Source organism: Corvus hawaiiensis, chromosome Z, assembly GCF_020740725.1.
Source record: "Corvus hawaiiensis isolate bCorHaw1 chromosome Z, bCorHaw1.pri.cur, whole genome shotgun sequence".
In the NCBI taxonomy this organism is placed as follows: domain Eukaryota; kingdom Metazoa; phylum Chordata; class Aves; order Passeriformes; family Corvidae; genus Corvus; species Corvus hawaiiensis.
Window position 1 is genome coordinate 41,749,488 of NC_063255.1, and position 22,973 is coordinate 41,772,460.

Genomic DNA, 22,973 nt, shown 5'->3' on the forward strand with positions numbered 1-22,973 from the left:
CTTGCATGTGCTTCATGAATATAAACAGTCAATATTTGCTCAAAAGAAGGTAATTGTGATATATGAGTACCTCTAGACACACTGAAGAAATGCCACTATCCAGCACTTGAGGTCATTCAGCACTTAGCCCACAATGATAGCCACAGTTGCAACCAGCCACACATACAGTAATCAGCCCCAACTTGAAAGCTACATACTCTGCTGAAGCTGGTAAATTCAGTTGAAAAGTATAAATTAGCAGAGGCACTGTCTATGGCTATAGACACAAAATAATTGCACTGAACTGTCTAGGTCATTCAAGCACGGGGACATTCAACTATCTATACCAACTGCAGCAGATCAAAACTAAGTTAACTGCGTGACTACAGTCTAGACCCTTGCAGGCACCCCTTTTATCTTATGCAATAGGAACTACTTTGAGCACGCTGGTATCTCACAATATCACACAGAGGTGCAAAATGACTGTTGCAACACAGGAAGCCCAAAGCCACAGCAGAAATCGAATACACATCACCCCTGAGGGTCCATCTCGTGTCTTGACCACAGAATCACGCTTTCCTATGAAAATGGGAAGTTTGTATTTCTTGGTGCTGTATTTTACAGTCTGCCTAAACTGGAATAAATGTAAAAACATGGTACCAGTTGACTGTGTATTTAGGCATGTTAGAAACTTTGTTTTAAATATATGCTTAGATGATGTACAGCGCAGTAAAACTGACTGAGACCTGGAGACTTTACTGAATACTTTACTGGATTGCTGCTAAACAAAGCAGACAGTAGTACACAGTAGTGTGATGTATTATAAATACATCCTTTTCACAAGACCTCTAGTGATTTTCCCCAAAATTTCTTACTTCTAAGTGAGTTATCACAAGCCATTGATTCCTTACAAAGTTAACAAGCAGTAAGACAAGTTAACCTGGTGCTATTATGAGGCAATAATGTTGCCATCAGTGCATGCAACCACTGTATTTTGTTCATTTTTCCCTCAGGCACAATATAAAGGAGCCTGATCACCTTTTTCAGCCACTATTCCACAATTAGACTGTATGCAAAATGCACAAACAGCAAAAGCATGCTGCAACTCAATTCCCTGTTAATCTAGATGACGAAATAAAGAGACATCCATTAAGACATTCACTTTTCAAAGACACAAATTAGAGGGAAGCCAAGACTAGCAGGATACTCAAACCTGAAGCTCAGTTCTCTTTTGACACATCAGCGTATACCAATATAGACTGATTTAATTATGTATTCTTACTAGAAGAGGTCAAACAACCATCAAGATTTTCCTAAGCCCATTACAGAAACTGTCACTGTCAGTTGCACTGTCAAGACACATGAAAAGCGTTTTTATGTTTCCCTTCTCAATCCTTCCCTGCTGTTTATATATGGTATGCTATCCCTGCACAGCAAATAAAACCGTGTAACTACACCTATAGAGACTCTGAAGCAGTCAAAGTACAAAACAGCTACTTGTTTTAGATCTGTGCAGGACTTGAATTCTGGTCCCCCAGCAATCAAGCTAGAACATTACATATCATTTAGTTTCCACAAATCCATCTTAGTAAGCAGAGTACAGTGGCACTCACAAACACTTCTAGTTTTGATGGCATTATTCTCGTTTCAAACACACACAGATACAAACACATGTGGCACGCATGAAGCTCATTAACTGAACAGCAACATGGAGCACACAGCCTCTTTTTTGCAGCCGGCTGAGCAGCTCTCTTGAAAAGCACTGGCATTTTATGCAACAAGTGAAAAGCCAGGAGAAATAGTCACATCATGTTCTCAGGCATGACGTTTTACACATGCAATACACAAAAAGACACCTTCCAGTTTTGACTTCACAGCTTCACATATTGTATTGAAATGAAACCATGTGCTAAATTGATGAACACTAACCTGTGCCAACAGACCCCAGCCTCTAGTCCCTTTCCTTCAGAGGGGTGGACAAGGGAAGCCATTATGCACCTGTGGCTTCTTTTCACGAACCACACTTCTTTTTTACTTCACACACACCCGTTGCTCGGAAGCTCCCTCATTAGCTCCCGTCAACTCCCCCAAATCCCAGTGCCTCTTAAATTATCTACAATGCACTCACAATAATACCACCAAATCATAATTTGGAGAAAATTAATGCTTAGGGAAATTAGCTCACAGTGAGTTTCAATTTTCTGTTTATATTCCCCAAATACACAAAAACATAGAAAGATTTAAGGTAGTAAGTAATCTGGGATGCAGAGAGAAAAAAGGCAAAATAAAAGCTGTGTTTCTATGCCTGCTGTGTTGAACACCACTATTCATGTACCAAAACAGAAGTTTCTGCCCAACTTTAATGTTCATTGCCAAGGATGTAGCACAAATTATGCCTTTCTAGCATTTTTTGCAAGCTGTCTTTTGAGACCCACAAAATCATAATTTCAAGATAAACTACATCATACATTAAAGAAAAATATTTAAACTGTAGTTTTGCTTTGACATTACAACACATTCCATTTCATAAATATATTTAAATGATATTACAATAGGCTTGAAGAAGATAATGAAGTTACAGTGATAACAGCACAGTGGAAAGTCATCTACAAGTGCCAAGAGATTCATAAGGAAACAGTCTCAACAAAAAGTCCCACTTTTGTAAGAGATATGATGAGGCAATCGTTTAGATCAGAAGCAGTACAAATGACTACCTACCTCTTGGGACAGGAAGGGAATGACTTGTGCACATATAGCATTCAGCCTCTTGACAATTTCTGCCTGAAAGTCACAAGAAAAACAAAGTTCAATTACATAAATTCTCAAATGAGACTGTCACCCATGAACCCTAAAGAGACATTTGCTTGGTTTTTTTCAACTCTGGCCATCCTCTGGCCAAGAAATATTCTCAAAATAACAAAAGTGTTTGCACACAGATTCAAAAATACTTAGGAGGCTAGTAATTTCTGGCTAAAACCTTATCCTAAAAAAATCCACTGTTTAGAACTGACAAAAAGAGTAGTTAATTTTGATTACACAATCACAGGAATTTAAAGAACAAAATCTTCAGGAGATGTAACAAAAAAGGTAACAAAATTCTGTGTATCAAACTGAACTCTCTCCTACGATGCAAAAGGAAGGATCATTTCAAATTATAGCAATGCCACTGTAAGCAAAGGGAACAAATACACCATTTATTTGTAACAGTGCATATCACGGGAACATTAGCATTGTAATATACAACCTTACTGATAATCATTCGACCATGTGTTTCAGAAAGGAATACTGCAGTCTTGTAACACACTTCTGCTGTTGTCTATTCTACTGGTTAGTAATAGTTACTTTCGTGTGGCAACTGTAATCACAAATTAATAATATACAATATTTTATTTTCATACCAGAGATCAATTCTTATTCTGTGTATTTAATATGAAAATCTCAATAGAGACAGAGGAGATTTGGCTAGATAACACAAGAATTACAGCTCCAGAAGCAGAATATTTAAAGCCACACAGACTTTCTTAAAATAAATCATAACCTTCTTACAATAAATTCTAACCAGGATCAGTTCCTCATTTACGACAGGACAGAACGCTTTTCCTCTCACAAAGTCACAAATCATGTGATAAAGACATACTAACACGCAATTTAGCCTTCCTTCTTTTAACAGCAAACCTTCCAGCCTTTTTGGTATGCTGTCTTTTAAATGGCAAACACTTAGAAAAGAATCTATAGATCAGAAAGGCTCAGAAGTAGCAGCAAAAGTCAGAAGTTCATATGAAATAAATCTGGGTTCAAGGAATATTACAGTTAGCTACATAACCAGCAGACATGGTTTGCAAGAGGTAAGAGTACATGTGAAACTAACTCTGCCCCCTTGTGCATACTGGGTGATACATACAAGTTAATACACACTATTTTGCAATGCAACTTCATTTCTCTGAAATCCATCTAGATTCCCATATGCCATTTATATAGCAATTTCTGTGTTAAACTGTCCTTGTATCTCCTCACTGGTCTTCACTGTTTATGCAAGTCCTTGTCTCATTAAATTTATGCCTTTTAATAATTTTTTTGTATTTGTGTACTACATCTTTTCTATTTATTCAGCAACATAGGTATCTTATAGGACACCTCAGAATATGTTCTGTTCAGCAAAAAGCTAAATTATCCACAAATTTCAAATGCACCTATAAAATCAGATATCCCACACTGTAAAACTTAAATATTCCTTTAAGCAGACAGCATCCACTACATTAGTTGACAAGGAAATTTATTAACTGCTTGTTACACAGGCAGCACGGGGAGTGACAAGTTGTGTGCAGCTAAGCTTCAGCCAGAAAGGCTGTACAATCCAATACAGCATTACTTGAGATTGTAGTACAAGGCACAGCTGTAAAGTACCTGTTCTTAGTGGTTCCAGCACCATTAATCAAGTAATTTCCAAATTTTGGGTTCCAGCCACACTGCTATTTTTTTTTGGGAAATCTCCTGAGTGCCTTAAAGCCAGAGAGAAAACTACACATTTTATTCTTCAAGGCTTTTCCACATGAGCACAAAATTCCAAAGGGCCCCTGCCCTGACATAAGCTGAGGCCAGCCTCACCTGCCGTTTAACACACATATGTGCCTTCATAAAAAAAAAAGGCACATTGTGCTTTCTTCTGATGCAAAACAACTCCTCTCCATCTTTAAAAGGCCTGTCACAACCTTCCCCTGCATAGCTCTAGGGGAGTAGCCTTTGGAAAACCACTCTTCTACCTCAGCTGGATACCTTTAGTGCACTGCTAAGGAACTGAGAACAAAACCAGCTCAAAGTGCCATGCAGGAGCTCAGCATCTAATTTTAAAAGGCTTGTTGATTCATAGATTTTAAGGCCAGAAAGGACTGTTACAACTGTCTTATCTGACCTCCTGGGTAACACAGGCTATAAAACTTCACTGGTTTCCCCATCAAACCTGTAAATTACCGTTCAGCTAGGATATAGCTTAGTCAACAAAAATAATTTTATTCTATTCACTTTGAGGCATTTCTTCTCAAGTAAGGTACTCAACCATAGATATTTCAAGTTATTTCAATTATGATGTTTCTCTTTTGATCACTTCTCTCCCCCCTCCCCAACAGAAGTGTCTCTCTTCTACTGCTCTTCTGGCCAAAAAGTGGCTGAAACATATTTGCTCAGTATTTATAAAAAAATCCACCTCTGGCAGATTCTGAACCTGGGAAATGTTCAGCTAAAAAGAGTTTTCCAAAAAGTTGTAAGTAACTGAAAACAGGTGACTGAATATGAACAGCTACACGACTGCAATAATCTCTTGATATCAATCCCACCGGAGTGCAGAACAACAACTCCTTTCATGCTGTATGCAGGGAAGTGAGCTGATGGAGAAAGCATCCAGCTCAGCCTATGGAGAAGAAAGAGCTAAAACAGCTTCAAGTGATGTCTAAACATTCCCCAGCAGCACTTCTATGCTAGACCAGTCACAACAAAGCCAAAAAGCCCTTACTATACTAAAGTGTTTGCATTTTTTCCCTTATTAAAACAGTCTTTACTTTCCCTAACAAAGAGCATCCCCAGTTGCATGGTTGTGAATAAAGTTACCTTTTATCATCTTCCACACTCAAGCAGCAAGGAAACAGCCCAGCTGAGCAGCAGCAGACTGCAGAGACACAACATGACTGAGGCATGGAGTGCCTACCTTTGGAGACCACAGGCAGTCCGACGGCATGAAGGAAAACACTGTGTATGGACACAAGATAGGTACACATTCTGTACCAAGGAAAGTCTCAAAACAGACACTTTCACACAGTAAATATGAAGTACACTCTGTCTCAACACTGCAACTGTTTCTCCAACTAACTGCAGGAGATAATGCCACAGCCGTAGGCTTGACTGTCTTCCACAAAACATACAAGAGAAAGGAGTTAGCTGCCAGAAGCTAGTTGAGTGGGTTTCTTGCAATGCTGCCCTGAAGCTTGAAGGTGTAGGTACTAATGCCATAGGTTAGCATCTCAGTAGACCTATTCCTAGTACCCCTGGAGGAAGCCTGGAAACTCATTCTTCTTTGCCTAAGGTACAGACTCTGTCACAAGGTAAAGCACAACTCTGTATTTCTACACTCACACGCATTTTTAAAACCCTACATTTGAACAACAGTTTAGGATTTCTTTTTATCTGCTAGGCATCAGGTCAACGGGTTTTTCACAATCAGTGTAAATGCCAGGAGAAGGAAAAAGTATGATTTCATAAAATCAGGCATCCAGTTCCTCACATGGAAAGCCAAAGTTGCCTCGGAAACATGGCTGCTTTCAGAGTCATCTAATTTTACCTCTTTTGTCCCATGGGACCAGGCTTTAGAGAGGCTTCATTTATTTACAGGCCCTTCCACTGGGCTTCAGTTATCAGCCAATAATGCTGTGGACACACACTCTTCTAATGGCCTATGTTTTGAAACCAAGTCTAATCCGATGGCACAGTGCCCAAACTCCTCTTCCAGCATAGCCATTAAAGGATGTAGGTTATTGCTGTTGTCACCATTGATATTTGTCATTGTAGTGTAATTAGGGCCCTAAAATGATGCATTACAGCCCTTGGCACAGCTTCTATTAAAATCTTTTCTTCTGCTCACTGAACTGCGACCTGCTTTCTGATGAACAACAGACAGACAGCTTTAGGGTGAGGAACAGATTCATCAAAGTAGTATTTTCCAGCTCTGGAAATAAAATAAAATAAATAAATAAACGAGTAAGAGGGCAACCTAAAAAGAAAAACACAAGGGGGGTAAAGGGGGAAGGAAAGCAAACAGAGTGCTTGAATTTCATCTGACCACTTGAAATTCTGATTTCATCTAATGAATCTTTCTTAGGACAATATATTCCCAGCCTGTGAATCACATGGTTAATCAGGGCTCTAATCTGCTATCCATCAGCCTATGCCAGCACTGTAAATTCCAATCACATTTATAGGTTATGTGGGTCATGCAACCCCGAACAACTACGTTCACAGATATCCCGCGTAAACTGGCATGGATTCTGAAATGCTGTTGTTAGTGTTACTGAATGTTATAATACTATTCAGAGCTTTATGAAAGCTCCTGATAAACAACTGCTAAATTATTGCTTGTGGATACAGCGTGAGGCTCTGAAATAGCATTAATGGCCCAATAAAAGGGTGACTGCTCATGCCAAAATATAAAAAAGATAGCTTTTGCTGCCACAGTTTGTCAAATCTGTTAACAAACTCAGATGCTTCTATTTCTCCTTTCCCTGAACACAAAAGATGCTTGGTTTTGCATAAAAACACACCAACATAGAACCAGAAAAGATGAAGGAAAGGCAGAAAGGAAAGGCTTGGGCTAGAATCGCCTTTTTGCTTGTGTAATGCAAGCTTGTATTGTTTGCCTCCTTTGGGAGACACCTACAAGACACTGTTTTAAAAGTTTTGATCTCTTTTCATAGCCACTTACATGACATCATTTTCAAAAAGAGAAAGATTAAATATTTATTAACTACAATGTTAACTTTTTTCTTTTTGTCTGAGTATAAAGAGATGATAATAAAATCACTGTGCCAGAATCTGATCCCAGTAAAGATATGAAGACCAGTATCAGTTAATAGTCCGTCAGCATTGCTGCAGAGATACAACACAAGAGCAAAAGCTTAGGTTTCTGATTCAGACAAAATCTTTTTGACCTGATGGTTAAATGGTACTTTATTTCCTAAAAACACCCAAAAAACTGACACCTTAAGTTCACAAGTGCCTATAAAGCATTCTGAAAAATGTTCAAAGATAAGCCTGTAGACAAGACTATGCCTTAAGTCACATGAAGTGACCCAGTCTATGAAGGGGCCTCAGTAATGCTGCTCCTTGGACTACAATCATGGCTCCACAGCTATCAGTTGTAGGTAAAGAGGAGCACATGATGGACCATTAGACTCCTAAATCCCTTTCAGGATGGCAACATAGTGGTTTAATTCAATTTACCCCTGCCACACACAGCTAAAATAGGACATAAGCACTCCGTTAAATATGTTCAAGTGCCTTAATTAGCATTTTAGCATATGTCCAAATTCTTAGAACTGATGGAGATTAAAAAAGAAACAAGAGCCATATAAACGCTCATATAAACTCATATAAAATAAGATATTAAAGTATTCAGAAATGTTTTAACAGATAGGCAGCTTTAAAAATATCTATTTGCACTCCCTTTTTCCTGGAAAAAAAACCCATAAATGATTCTGTGGAAAAAAGAAAATTGGGATTTTATTTATAGCACATAAACTTTGGGAAAATATTTCCACTATATTTCACAAAGTTCCATGGTTATTACAATTATAAAAAATTGCTGGTGAAGAATTACCACTGGAGGCTCTAGGTTTGTCAGTGGAATGGAAACAAAACTACTATATATGTATTGTTGAAATAAACCAGAATAATAAAACATTATCGGGAAACCCATTTCAGCAGCCAGTAGGAAGAAGAATATATGCAATTACGCTTTCAGAAAAATAATCTGAAACAACTGTTATTTCAGGTTTAATTTGTTCTACACAACGCAGCCTTTGCCAAAAAGATCAATCTAGTTTATTAAGTGCTTACCAAGAACACATGCACACACCCTAAACAAGCATTTCACAAATTAGTGAGAACAAAAAAACATTATTACACTGTATGAAACATATCATGATTCCGAATAAAGCAAGCAAAAAAGCTAATCTTGGTATTTCACAGAAAATTAACTCTTCATTCATAAAGAAGAATGTGTTTTGTTTTAATCACAGACTTTTGTCTGGAAGTGCTTACTCCAGTTCTACAGAACTGGAGGAAATACTGCAAGCTTTGAATACCAAATTTCTCTTCAGCCCTGAAGGAATGGTGTTTGGAAACCAAGACACAAAGAGCCTAGTCTTATAGTCAAAGCAAGTGGATGGAAAAGACCTTCTTACCTTCTGTGTTAAGAAGGATACTAATCAAAAAAGATCTTCACTAAGCCAGTTGCTGTTTAGGAGATACAATCTGAGCAATGCACATAGTTGAATATAACCACCACCACCAGACAGACAAATAATCACAGGTACCATTCTCCACCTCACTTTCATACCAACTTTTTTACAAACATCCCAGCTAAGTTCCTAAAGTGCTGTAACTTTCCCTCTGCAAGTTAATTTAGTGTTTTGTAAGTTAATTCAGTTGTCTGTTTTGCACAAAATACTACAAACAGCAGCATAAGCAATAAACTGGAGTGGCAGACTTCTCAAAATCAATTTTCTAATGTACACATGACTCTGTGGGCTGCTGAAGTGAATTGATAAGACACAGCTTTTATTTAATGTCTTAGGAATCACATGGAGCTGAACTGAGCAGGAAAGGATACATACTGAATCATTCATGATTAGGACAATAAAAAGCAAGTCAAGTAGGGTGACATACAAACATGCATCAAGCCTGTCACCTGATGAAGTCAATGTTATTTTGTTAATACCAACTTACATCAGCAAGTAGGGGAACAGAAATGCACAGCCTGAATATTACCAAAGTTCTTCAGTTGCTCAGGCAGCCACCAAGCTGCATTCTGCCCTGCCCTGACATTGTGTGCTTGCAGAGCATCCAGAAGAAAAGGCTGAAAGTGGAACTTGAAATGACAAAGACTAGTTTCAATTTCCCTTCCTCAAAGGCAGCAGGAAACACTTGCTGAAAAATCAGACAGAAATCAGTAAAAGGACACTGCCACAGGAAATGCTGTTTCCATCAGTAGAGCTTTGAAGTCCTCTTTAAGGTATTATGCCTTTGCTTACAAGCAATCCTCAGCATTTCACAGTAATACTTTTTTTGTGAAATATGTCCTCATTACACAGGAATGAGAAGTTTACACCACTCTCTACCAATTGAAGGATGTGACTTCACAGTTTAAAAAAAATACAGAAAAAAAACATTTTAAGCTTATAGACCTATGGCATCACACTAAGGCAGCTTCAGTTCAGAGTTCAGTACTTTGCATCTGTCTTCTAGCCGCAATTAGGTCAGAAATTCCCATTTTAATCTTTCCCATAACTGCTGAAAGACAGCAGCACATGCACGATCTCTTACTACTCAATTTCTGCCCTTACACACTCTGCCAAAGAGTCTGACCACAGTTCTGCACCTGCTGGAAATGGCACAAGCCAGTCTGAGCTTGTCCTTGTAGCTATATGCATACATTGGTTTTAGTGTCCAGTTTTAATTTAGTTGGAGGACAAAAAGTCTCCTATTTATTTATTTCCATCACAAGTTCATTTATACTTTGGTTCACAGGGGTGACAGGAGAACTAGTCAGAAAGGAATACTGCAGATCAGTAGTTTCAATGTTACATCATGAAAAATTAAACAACAATAAAAAAAAGATTGAGAGATTAAAAACCTGTTCCCAGTAAGCTTATGTTTAACTTGAGGTGGTGGCCTTAACTGCCCTGAAAAAATATTAAGGGGGCAAGACTTCATGGAAAAGATGAAAATATCTAGCATTTTAATTTAAAAGAAACCACGCTTTTAAAATGTACATATATTGTGCTTACGAAAGAGGGTTCTGATTTTTTTAATAAAAATGTTACCATAAAATAAACACCCAAATAATTTTCCCACTACAAAACAGAACTGTCAATGTCCACTCCTGATCCTTGCCAGAACTTCACTTTCGCCTGCAAATACATATAAAGGAAGACTCAGAAACAGCTATAGGTACCTGTTATCCTACATCTACTCTCTATATTATGGCTACATTGCTTACTCTGGAGCAGCATGCTTTAAATGTTAATCACTTAGAAGCTGATATGCTACTAGAGTTGAGAACTGTGAAGATTGTGACAGATTTCCAGTTACACCTAAAAAGTTATACTTTTCAGCCTCAATACTTGCAGAAAGCACTGCAACCAGTGGCACCAGACAAAGGTCTGCCAAGAAAGAAAATTAAGTTTCTCCAGCAAGTATTGTGCTGCTACAGGTTTTAATGAACTACATAAAACCAATCAATAAACTGATAAAAGCTGCAATCAGAAGTCACCCATAAAAACAAGAAATACAATGTGACTGCTGAACTCAACTTTATTTTCTTCCAAATTCATCTGGAAGCCAGGAACCAGTCCTTCTGCATCAGGAACAAGACTACTACTTCTCTTCTGCCTTCGGTTTCCTTTGTTTACCTGCCTCAGCCCTGCAAGGTTATGAAAGGTGGACCCCGTAGTTTGTCTGATTCATTGACAGTCACACTTGATTGTGTTTGCTTCCAGGAAAGAAAATACTAGGAACAAACACACTGATCTATTTGGTGGATTTGTTAATTCCTTTTACAAGAATTCTCAGAGTGCTTGAAAACTCTGTCGTGTTTCACCTTCAATCATTCTTCTTCTTACCCAGCAATTTCACAATACATTGCAAATAGCAATCAATTAGCTCAAGAAACAAAAGATAAAAGGTATTTTTTTAAAGGAAACATCATTTTAACTCGTTTTCCATTTTAACTACCCTGTTGTACCATGAAAATGAGCAACACTCAGATGCAATTTCTGCAGATGAACATAACAGATTTTAGTATTTGAAATAATAGACAAAAATACTGCCCCTTTTAAGCCAATACAGAACAGCACAATTTTAACAACATCCCTGAAAGAGATGAAAGAACAGTGCACTGGGTTCTGTGGCAATGATATAATCAAGCTTCAATTTTGAATCCTTGCAAAGACAGAAATTCAAACAAGGCATGTTACTATCTCACATTTTAAACCAAGGGAAGTATGATACCTGCTAATTCTTTCTCAAGATAAAGAAATGTTTCATACTGTATCAAGTCCCAGTTGCTGGAACAGAGCGATCATCTGAGAAGCAGAATACACTCAGGACACCTTTCTCCTTTTCTGATCTAAAGAGTTTTTTGTTTGTTAAATCAACACTCTACAAGTGAAAGTTTACTAAAATACTAAGTGTATAAGTAGGACACATTTTCTTTTACTCCAAATTTAAATGGAAGTTTCAACTTCAGGTGTTGGCTCACGATTTCCTCATGCTTGAAATGGCAACAATGAAAGAACTAGTAATTTAATCCTTTAACATGTGAATACCTAACAAGTGGTAGTTTCACTAGAGAAATACATCTAAAATAATCAGATAGTTTACAATTCTCTTTTTAGCCTTCCTAAGAAGACAACTTTGCAAAGCAAATGCTAAGACATTTGTAAGAGATATGTTCACAGAAATTCCCTTGTCCAAGACAGTTGGATACACTAAGTACATCTCGATGTTCAATTCATTTGAATGGCATTCCCCCAGTAAAACTCCTACCACAACAGACAGAATCTGAGTCAAGCAACACCAAATAGCATCTACCTTTAAATTATATCAGCATTATTGAAATTTTCAAATACTCTTCATCTAAAAGGGATTTCAATATAAAATAACTTTTTGTAGAAAAGCAAAGTTTAAGAAAATGCCATAAAAAGCAGAACAGGAGGAATGAAGCAAGAAGAACTCTCTGGTTAGGAAATGTAGATTTCATGGAACCTTTTTCAATGTGCAACTCCTGTGTGATCACACTTTATGGAGAGCTACTATGAACCACGTTAATTTCAGACAAATGCTCAAGACACGCCATATGCTAAATGTGCTTTTCATCATACTACACCTACAAACTCTAATAAAAACATCTAGAACATGGAAAACACATCAAATGTAAGCAAATATAAGGGGTAACTCTCCAAACAGATTAACCATGTGATCAAAGTTCTCCTTAAACATGTTCATATCAAAAGAGGCATCAGTCAGAACAAGATTCCTTAACGAAGTTGTACCAGTTTCACACCCAGGATCCCCTACTATAAAGATGTCTGGGCCAGAAACATCATTTACACACTCACCAATTACGATGTACCTGCTCTTGAGATAGAGAGAAGGCTTTCACTGTTACTTCACGTGCACTTTAAATTGGCATAAGAACAGGCACAGAAAAGGTTCTCCCTTAATCCAGCTACTCTTGCTTGCCCCATCCTTCTGTTAATAGCATTTTTGTGGGCATGTGCTGAACTAAGCAATGAATTTATCCACATTAAAGCAGAGCCCACTTCCAAATGAAATTCTTTTTTTGAAATACCAACACCATCCCAGACCCAGTTTACCATGGGGTTGACCCAAATACAGAACGACCCCTTTCATTACCACTGCCATCTTCTGCCTGGCTTGAAGTGCACAGGAAACTGCAGTCCTAAACACACAAAATCTCCAAGATGAGACTTTTTCTGAACACTCCTTTGAGTCAGAAAACAAGAGCACAGTTAAGAGAGCAGACCACACAGCAGCATTTCTGTCAAGCTGCTCAGAGATACCAGTAGTTCTCTGGGCAAGGTAAGGCACCTTGTTTCATCTCCTCCACTACCCTGTTTCACCTCCTCCACTACACTGCAGCCAAGTCATACTGGTATCAATCATATCCTAAACTTTTCACCTCTCAGGCTAGTATCATGATTGGTTTAGCTTTAAGTTCCCACTAGCCTTTACAGCCACCTGTTAGATATCTGGTAAATCAAATCACCAACACCCAACTGCTAAAATCCTAAGGCATCAGCACAGTGAATTCAATGCAATAAATAAACAAAAACTTGTGTAAATTAGTGGTAGACATACCAAGACAGTACTGGTCAAATGAAGAAATTAAATGCTGTGGTCAAAACTGTGAAGAAAAACCCACACTCACAAAACAAGGTATGTTCCTTCAGTTATAGCAGACAGGATGAGAGACAGCAAAACCACATTTCTGTGCCCAGTTTGTTGTGGATTTAATGAATTTCTGGCTTTTTGCCATGGAGTAATTCTATGGTTTACCAAAATGCAGTCTCTGGGCTTGTTAATTTCATATTTAGCTTGCTAGGTCTGTAATCTTGCCACTCTTTTAATCAAAAAGGTTTCAGGCAAGCATTTACATGAAAAATACTCATTCAAATCCTAACATTTTTACCCACAAAAATACACAGAGGTTGGATATATTCTGGTTTATGAAAATCTGTTATGCACAAGCTATGATAATTATTCCTTTTTGTACTAGCAGTTTCCCATGACAATTTGAGACTTAGTTGTGCTATTCTGTTTGCACCAGAAATTTGCCAGAAATACAAGAAGGAAACCTTAAAATTACAGAACTACCTACTGACTGTTTGCAAACCTGCTAGTGTAAAATCATTATCTGTTTTTCATAAAGGCAACTGAGAAAGCTGGGAGGAGTAGGGTGGAAAATAGGTTTGATGACAAGTGGATAGCATAGACTGTGTTTCCTTTGTGTGAGCTTCAGTGAAAATGACAGAATAAGTTGGAAAATCCTATACTTCAATATAAAGTGAAAGCAGTTTAAAATTACTGATTTATTTATTGAAATAAGTCCATTTTCACTACTATAACACACAAAGTGTGAGTGAAAGCAAAGGAAAGAGAAGTGAGAAAACATTTATTTTTTATGCCACCAACAAGGGAGGCAATTGCTTTTACCACCACAGGTATAACTTCTGCTCATGAACACAAAACCAAAGCTGCCTTAAACTAGCTACAGAATAGCCCAAGAAGCTGGATAAATAATCAGCACAGTAAAACCTTGCCAACTCCTCAGTTATTAGGACCTGAGCAAGTCTGTTCAACAGCAGCTAAAGCACACCTGTGCGTACTTCAGTCATACTCTTGAATACCATCCACATGCACCAAACACCACTTTATCTTAACTCTGTACCTGTAAACAAAGTCTTGAAAACAGATGCCATTTTTCTGCAGTCTAAAGCAATACAGAATTACTCTCAATATCTACTGCAGAACCTGTGTAGGGCTCATTTGACACGGTTGTAAATCAGACTTTCTCCAGCTCTATTGACTAACCTAGACTGTACACTAAGAGATATTATAGTTTTGTTAAATTCATAGCTGTTCTGCATCCAAAGTTTACTACCATCTGAGGGAGGTTAACCACAATAGGTAGAAGCAAACAGATGCTCGAATACAGAAAGTGACCTGCTTTACCACATAAATTCCACTGCTTCACCAAAGTGGAAAAGCAGAGCAGTGTTTCAGTGGAGAGAACCAGATATCAAACCTTTCTTTTATATTATGCTGAAGAGAGTCCTTAGACTAGTACTTCTTTTCAAAAAGTCCAACTTGTATTTCTGCTCAAATTACATTTACAGCTTCTCTCGTGTAGGGTATTCACATACTAAGGAGTGATGATTCACTCAAAGCTGTGATCCTTACTACTGATATGAAGTTGGTTTGCCTAATCTTTTGACATCTCACATTGTCATTACCTTCCTTCCTTCAACTTTGCAGCAAATAAATCAAGAAAGAGCCTTGAGGAATTCATTGTCTAGTGGGCAGGTAAAAATGCAATTGTGGTTAAAAAGAGACTGGGAAACTAACTACTTGAGAGCTACACCAAGAGCCTGCCTCAGAGTAATTCTGCATAGTTCCACATAGAACCACCCAGCACAGAAAAGTGTTTTCAGACCCTGCATTTTCCCCTAAGTTTACAATGGAATTGCTTGTACCAGAGAACCAAGACCCCACAGTGCTGCAACCACTGCATGTACACTGTAAAGGTTTGGACACACAGGTGGCATGAATACTACCACACGGTAAGAAATTTTGTTTCAGTTTTCCCCTGGTAAAAAAAGTAGTATTACCTCATTGTCCAAATGGAGGACAGAGGCTGAGAAGATAGACTACCACAGGCAAACTTCCTCAATACAAATCAAAGCATTGACTGCATTACCACTGAAAGGTACATTACCGGAACCTGTTAATTGCAGCTGGGATGGAAAATAGCAGAATTCACATGGGAAACAAAAGGAGGACAAAACTGTCTTGGGAAAGAGCACTCTGCCCCAAGCATACCGCCCTATTAAATAAACACAGCCACTTCTAAGTGACTTTCATTTAATAGCATCTCACCTCCCATTTTTTAACACACTGCTCCCGAAACAATCCCCTGTGGTAAGCGCTATACTACAGGAAACGGTATTACTTCCACTTCCTAGACAGAGATCTGAAGCAGTGAAATCCACAGGTGAAGTCTCCAAAAGATATGTAATGGGATTTTTAAAAATGTCTTAGCAGACTAGACATGTAATTCAGCAGAAAGTCAGCAACAGACAAATACTCAAGAGAATTTTCTAGAATACCTAAGCACATGAGGCTTCTACCCTTACTTATAGCTATGCAAATGTAGCTTTGCATCCTAAAAAAACCACAGCACATCACCAGAAAAATCCCAAAATACAGTCTTCAGCCCCTTGTCTCCTCAGTCAGGAATGACACAGCGACTAAGTCACCAAAACTGCATATGAGTTTCCATCTTCAGGACTGAAGCTACCCACTAACCCTACTGAGTCTTTGGCTTAACAACATCAAATTCTTTGTCAACCAGCTCACAACTCATACCTGCAGAAATCTTGTCCCTGCAACTCCCACAACTCAGTGCTTCTCCAGCCATGTTCCCCACAGAGCTGAGAATCTCTGCCAGCATTATTCACACATAAAATACAGCAGCAACATATTAAAAAGAAGAGTGGATATCAGACAGACTTCTGTGTAACAGCTTAGTGGTTAAAGAGTTTAATCAGACCATTATATACAGTACTTCAATTCTTTCTTCACTTCTCCTTCCCCCTCTAATAGGTTTCTGTGAAAAGTGGAAATACTCCCAATTCTTCCCCTGGAGAAGGAAAGTCTCTTTCCAGTCCCTGCTTAGAATAAACGTACATGAAAAAATACCACAGGCTAAACCACATAAATAGGTTTTGGGCAGGGACTGTAATCCAGTACAACTCATCCAGCTGACCAGAGTCTTTCCAGGGGGAACAGCACAGCATGCATTTCTCCTCTTTCAGCTTTACTGGACCATTAAGGATCTCACACAAACCAGCAAGTTTTCTCCTGGGTATACTAGTCATTTTCCTGGTAGAGAAGAAACATGGGTCTTTCTAGCAGACAAAAACCCAGCAGAACTAAGAGGAATCAAGAGTGCTGCCTTCTGCAGCTTTTTTGTTTAAGAAAAATCCCTACTATGCTTATGTTTTGATGTAAAGACTAGGCACCACTCTTTGAAAAGTGATTCAGAAACTACCAAGCCAAGGCAGCATGTCCTTGCAGCACCAACTTTGGTGATTTCAAGCGACGAGAGATTTGAGACACTCCTGCAAGCTCAACATTCCCCTACGAGGTACCCTCCATATGTACTAGATGTCTTTGGTACCGTGCTGAGTCACTTAACTTACACTACATACCTCAAGCATTTGTCTGCCCTCATTCAGCCAGCCCTGCAGCCCAGTGGTGCAAAAGTGCCCACAGCATTGTTCCTATCTTGCTGCAGAGAGCAGTCACAGTCACTTATCCAAGGTCTCATGGGAATCCCTTGACAGCGTAGTCCATAACTTGCACTCAATTCCCTCCAAGCCCCTGGCAGCTGCATCTCATCCACCTGCAAGCTTTCTGCTTTGCTTTACATTAATACACAGAGGCATTTCCTGTGTCTACAGGTTTTCAGGCCCTTCAGGTTCTGTCACAGGCTTAAAAAAATAACCCTCTTGACCCTTAATGCAGTGCATACTTACAGCTGCATTTTTCTTTCAAAATGTTTAAACTAAGATTATCCCAGCATCCTTTCACCTAAACAAAGATGTGTTAAAAATGAAGGCTTTAGATGAAATACACACCTGAGTTCCAAGCAGAAAAAGAGAGCTAACAGCAACCAAACAAAGGACAGAAGATAATTCCCTATATTCACAAGGCCTCTATGTCCATTTGACTGAAAGCACATTTGAAAAAAAAAGTTGCATACGCAAAGAAGCTATTTATTTGTATCTGCAAAGAAAAGCCTTATGTCTTTCCATGGAAGAAGGTTCTTTAGGTGTATAATAGCAAGGCTGCTAATGTTAGCTTTAAAAGCATCTTGTATACATGCTTGAAAATTCGTCCTCAAACAGAAACCTACAACCTCAGAAAGAAAAAAGCAACCACATGTATGCTCATGGGAGCCCTCTTCTTGTACGATCTTGTGGGGTTGTTGCTTTTTACATCTCAATAGACACAATCAAACCTAAGAACAAGAACAGTTTTCATCCTTGGTAGATTGTGGATTTAGAAAAAATTTCAGAAACAAACCATGTCCCAGAAATTTCCAGGATGTCACAGGCACACAATTGTAAGACTTCTTCTTCTGCTGCCAACAAGTGAAACAGGGTGCATTTTTTGGTGTCACCTCTGTAGAGATAAACCAGGGAACTTTGTGGGGGAAGAAAACTAAATGCCTTGTAGATATAAATGGCAAATATTCTTCTCATGTCCTTCACATTCAAGACACATTATTAGCTTTGTTTTCCTTAACAGCCATCTCTAGAAGAAACTGGAAGCAGAGAGATGCAAAGGAAGCAGGGTATCACTTCTGAATGAATTAAACCAAGAACTTCTACACAATTTACTTTTCAAGAATAAATACAAAAAAAGTAACTCTGACATAAAAAGTCCTTTGACATTTGGATGAAGTTGCCAAGAATATTTCTTTAATACAGAAAATAAGCAGGAAACCCTCATCAAAGCTTGATTTTGCTGTTGATGTTGCAGATATTGTTTAGGACAAGACAGAAAGAAAACATACATCTTGCCACCAGAAATTAGGAATTACTGATAAAAACTGTAAATAAGCAACATTTGCAGAAAACTGCAACAGCCCTCTGCAATTAGGACAGAAAGTCTACGGGTCAAATTGAGTATAAGAATGCACAATCTATCCTTTGTTAACACACTGAGACAAGCATACAGGGAGTGTTTTATGCCCAAAGTCTTTCAAACCTTGTGTTATTCAAGACTGTGGATGTGTACTTCCAGAAGAGGCACCTACTTTGTATTTATTGACATGCCCTATAAAACTACAGAAAGCCAACATTAGTGGTGGTGTAGCCTCTCTTTTACACATCAGTACAGTGACATCTTTCAAAGAGATGAAAGTGGATGGTTCTCATATGGAGAGAATAGTACTGCAGGGAAGTAGGAGATGTGAGAAGAAAACCAATTAAACAGCTTCCTCCAAACATTCCTTTTTCTTTGCCTCCTCCCTCAAACAAAAAAATCCAGTGAAAGTGTTTTGGCCAGCTTTGGCCTTATTCTCTTTTTCTTTTCTTCTCCAAATGTTATCACAAGACCTGACTCCACTACTTCCAACTTCTACCTCCAAATAAAATTAACAGAAGAGCAGACAGGAGGACAACTCAAGTATCTGCAGTGTTATATCTCCTGGTAACCTCTGGGGCATAAGGAAAAAGAAAATTCCATAGCAGTTAAGGCACTGCTGGACCTTGTTACACAGTGAACACGCGTTTGGAAAGAGTCCTCTTCCTTCCACAGCAAACACATATTACTTCAACATTCTGTGATTCTCTAGAATCTCTCATCTCATAATGGATGTTAACAAACTAAATCTTAGATCACGCCCCATCACGTATGTATCACCACCATTTCAGTGAGAGACAGAGGCACAGAAATGTTACGAGACTTTCACAAAGGGCTGCAGAGCTCATAAACTTGCAGTCAGAGAAATTCCAGAGGGTAATTTGTCACACGCCCTAAATTATAAATACCCTCTTCCCTGGATCTGAGGCAAGCCAGCCCCTGGATAAGCATCAACAGGTATCTAGGGCAGGAAACAGAACAGACAGCAACACTGACTTTTCTCTGCAGATCCATAGTGCTTCATGAAGGATGAGTACTGAACTCTTGCCTCCTGCAGCCACCATAAAAATCCAGTGGAGACCCACATACGACTCCAAAACCACAACACAGTTTGGCTCAGCTGCAGGACTCAAATGTCCACACTGAATCCATGCTGCCACTGCCTTCTTGGCTCTCAAGCAGCAAGATGGTGGCTTGTCCACTTCAAATCCAACACAGGATCTCCCAGGGCAGACAGGTGAAAACACATGGACAAGCACTGTCAGACACAAGTGTGCTCCCTACCCCAAGCCTTAGCTATGCCGCACTACAGTTATTCTGTCTCCTTTGCACTTATTAATAGGGAAGTGTAATAGGAAAACAGCACTGTATTTTCAAAGAGAAGTTGAGAATCATTTCAGGTATGAGGCGTGGCTGAGAACTTCTTATTCACCCCTGTAAAAGGGTAGAAACAGGGAAAAGTGTCTGTCCGAGAGAAAAACTTTGGTCAAAGATTGCTTTATTTTCCAACTGGTTTTAAGAAAGAACATTTGAATTGCACGATAAATAGGAGAATTTGGTTTACCAGCACATATAAGTTACTGAGAAAGAGATACTAACCAGATATCCAAATATTTTAATCTGGAAATGCCATTGTCTATCTCATTATAAGGAATGTGCAAAAATGAAGATTCACCCCTCCTGCCAAGAAGCAAAGAGACTTGAGAAAGAAAAAGTGTGATCAAAATGCTTTCTCTTCCTTAACCCCCAGCCAAAAGCTCACTCAAGTTTGCCTTATGAATAATTTTAAATAATATTGTCAAGTTACCATGGTAAACGACAGCTTCAGCCATGGAGCAACTGTCAGTAACACCCTGTAACCCTGACTTTGCCACCTCTGAGGTCTGTGCACCATCATGCAAGCACTCTTCCAGCCTCTACAAGGATCTCACCACTGTGCCAGCTCAGCGGGCTTCAAGTTACCCGCTCCTCCTTCATCTCCAGATGAGCCTGCAACCCCATGAGCACCCCTGAGTTCTGAGGAAACCCATTGCCTTGAGGACACAACAGATACAGGCTAGACCTTTGTGCTGTTGTTCGTGGTTTTAAAAATGTCAGTGCTAAATTCCATAAGCATTGCTGTCACTGCCTACAAGTACCACAATATTTTATTAAGTATTTGCACAGAAGCATGTATTGGCCTTGCTCTCTTTGGATTTGTTGATTTAGGGTTCAAAGTCAGAAAAGACAAGGGGATAAGACCATGTTTGCTCCCCAAAGTACTCTTCTGCTATAGTATATCTGCACCAAGGGCTACAGCTGTAATTGAAACCCAGGTGATGTCTCAGCAGCAGCTTCATCATGCCTTCTCTATGGTGTTACTCTATCACCAGCTACTCAGTCCTAGGGCAATCACTTCTTTCTGGGGTAAGCCAGAACAGGGTCAGAGGGGATTTTTCTCATTTGCAAAGTCTCCAAACAGCCAAACCACATACATAAAGAGACAGAGTAACATAAAAGAGGTTTACTATACTTAAGATGGAGGAAATAGCAGCATTTTCAAAAATTAAATGCTCTCAGTAGTCATACAGAACATGCACACAGTACATAATACTTACCAAACAAAATCTTGTGGCAGGGCCTAGTGTTATGCAGATTCTTTATTACATGAAGGGGACAAATTTTTACTTCTGCTCAATTGTGAGATGTTCTGCCAAGGTTTTATAAGCAAACAGAAGAAAAAAGAAAAGCACACATTCTCATTGCCAATGTTTCACATCTCAAATATAACAGTGAAAAGTTTTTCTCCTTTGAAGAATTTGAATCTCATGCAGCAAATGTCAAAAACTTCTGGCTGTGTAAGATTATGCAGAGAAACTATTTAAATAGACCAAAAGAGAGAGGCCAACTTAGAAGATCGCCACTCAAAATTATGTTCTCTGTTTCCTCTCCTTCTAACACATTAAGAACTGTCACCACTGTATCTCTGCCACCTTATGACACAAAAACTTAACAAGCAATTCCAGAAAGACTCTGTATATATTTTCAGTTTGGTATTACTTTTCCTTAGAAGAGTACACCTCGCACATTTTCTGAGAGCAGGAAATTATGACAAAAAATTTTCAGCTGTATCTCATACTCAGCTCCATTGGCTTTACCCTGAATCTTGGTATGTTTTACTCCTGACTTGCAAAAAAAAAAACCAATTATTGAAGAACACCAGAGAAAAATCTAAGAAGCATGAGACAAGAACAGTTTGACAGCTTAAAATCAGAATGGAAGTAAAAAGAACTCTAAACTTTTTATGTTTATCTCATGATTAATTTTCAGCCAATCTCATGATATTCAAGTGGCTGGCATGATTTAACATTTGGAGTTGGCAATACAGCATACCATACAACTACATAACCATAAAGAGACCAGTTCAAGTTTACTATGGGAACTATAACTTTGACTTGCCTGACATTCGCACATTTAAGTGTCTTAGCCATAACACCAGTGTTTAGTATCACACCATTATGTACCTGTCCTGGGCTAAGAAAGATGGGGTTTTTTGTCTAAATCCTATCCATACAGGCACGAAATCACTATTTAGACTTCTATTTATTATTTGTGACATATTTCAGTTATATTTAAAAGCTTTTATTTAAAAAAAAAATTATGGACACTTGCTTTTGACATTATGCCAAAAAAATTTCTGCTATGCTGAACTACAGAGTTTGTGCTGCCATCAAGCCAAAAAACTCAGAGAAGAACTACTTGAAGTAGAATCACAGAACAGATTGGGTTAGAAGAGACCATAAAGTTCACTAGTTCCACTCTCCCTGCCATAGGCAGAGACACCTTCCACTATGTACCACAGGAACTGTAAAATTATTATCTTGAACCAAGACAAAACCTATAGAAATACAGATAAACAGAAAGACAAATAGGTATTCTTAAAACCATTTCATACTTTTGCATTTTAAAATGAAGAATAATTTTTAATTTGTACATTCAATTTCTGACATAGAACAGCATTTCTTGACTATAGATAGGTTCAGCTTGAAGACACACTTTTGTTGCCTGTTAGTTAACACAAGCATCAGCTTATATAGCCCATGTTTCACATTACCATCTTTGTTCTGCTCCCGCTGCACCTCGTGGCTAAACAGGTTTTCTGAAAGTCACTGGCAGGATGTACACAATCTGCAGACCACAAACGTACCTTTTTTAACAATTATAATTCCACTGTTCACAAACTGACCCACAATTTTGATAAGCCAAATTCTCTATTACGTCCATAAACAGCAGATGAC

At 38.5% G+C, this 22,973-nt stretch overlaps 1 protein-coding gene across 3 annotated transcripts in view; it reads right to left on the bottom strand.

Moving 5' to 3' along the window:
• Positions 1-22,973, bottom strand: part of LOC125319955 (transducin-like enhancer protein 4) — a 98,359-nt gene that overhangs the window by 65,084 nt on the left and 10,302 nt on the right. For all 3 annotated transcript variants that reach the window (XM_048291789.1, XM_048291788.1, XM_048291787.1), the window contains exon 5: positions 2,698-2,760. In XM_048291789.1, the coding sequence (XP_048147746.1) occupies positions 2,698-2,760 (63 nt within the window). The remainder of the gene's footprint in view (positions 1-2,697; positions 2,761-22,973) is intronic.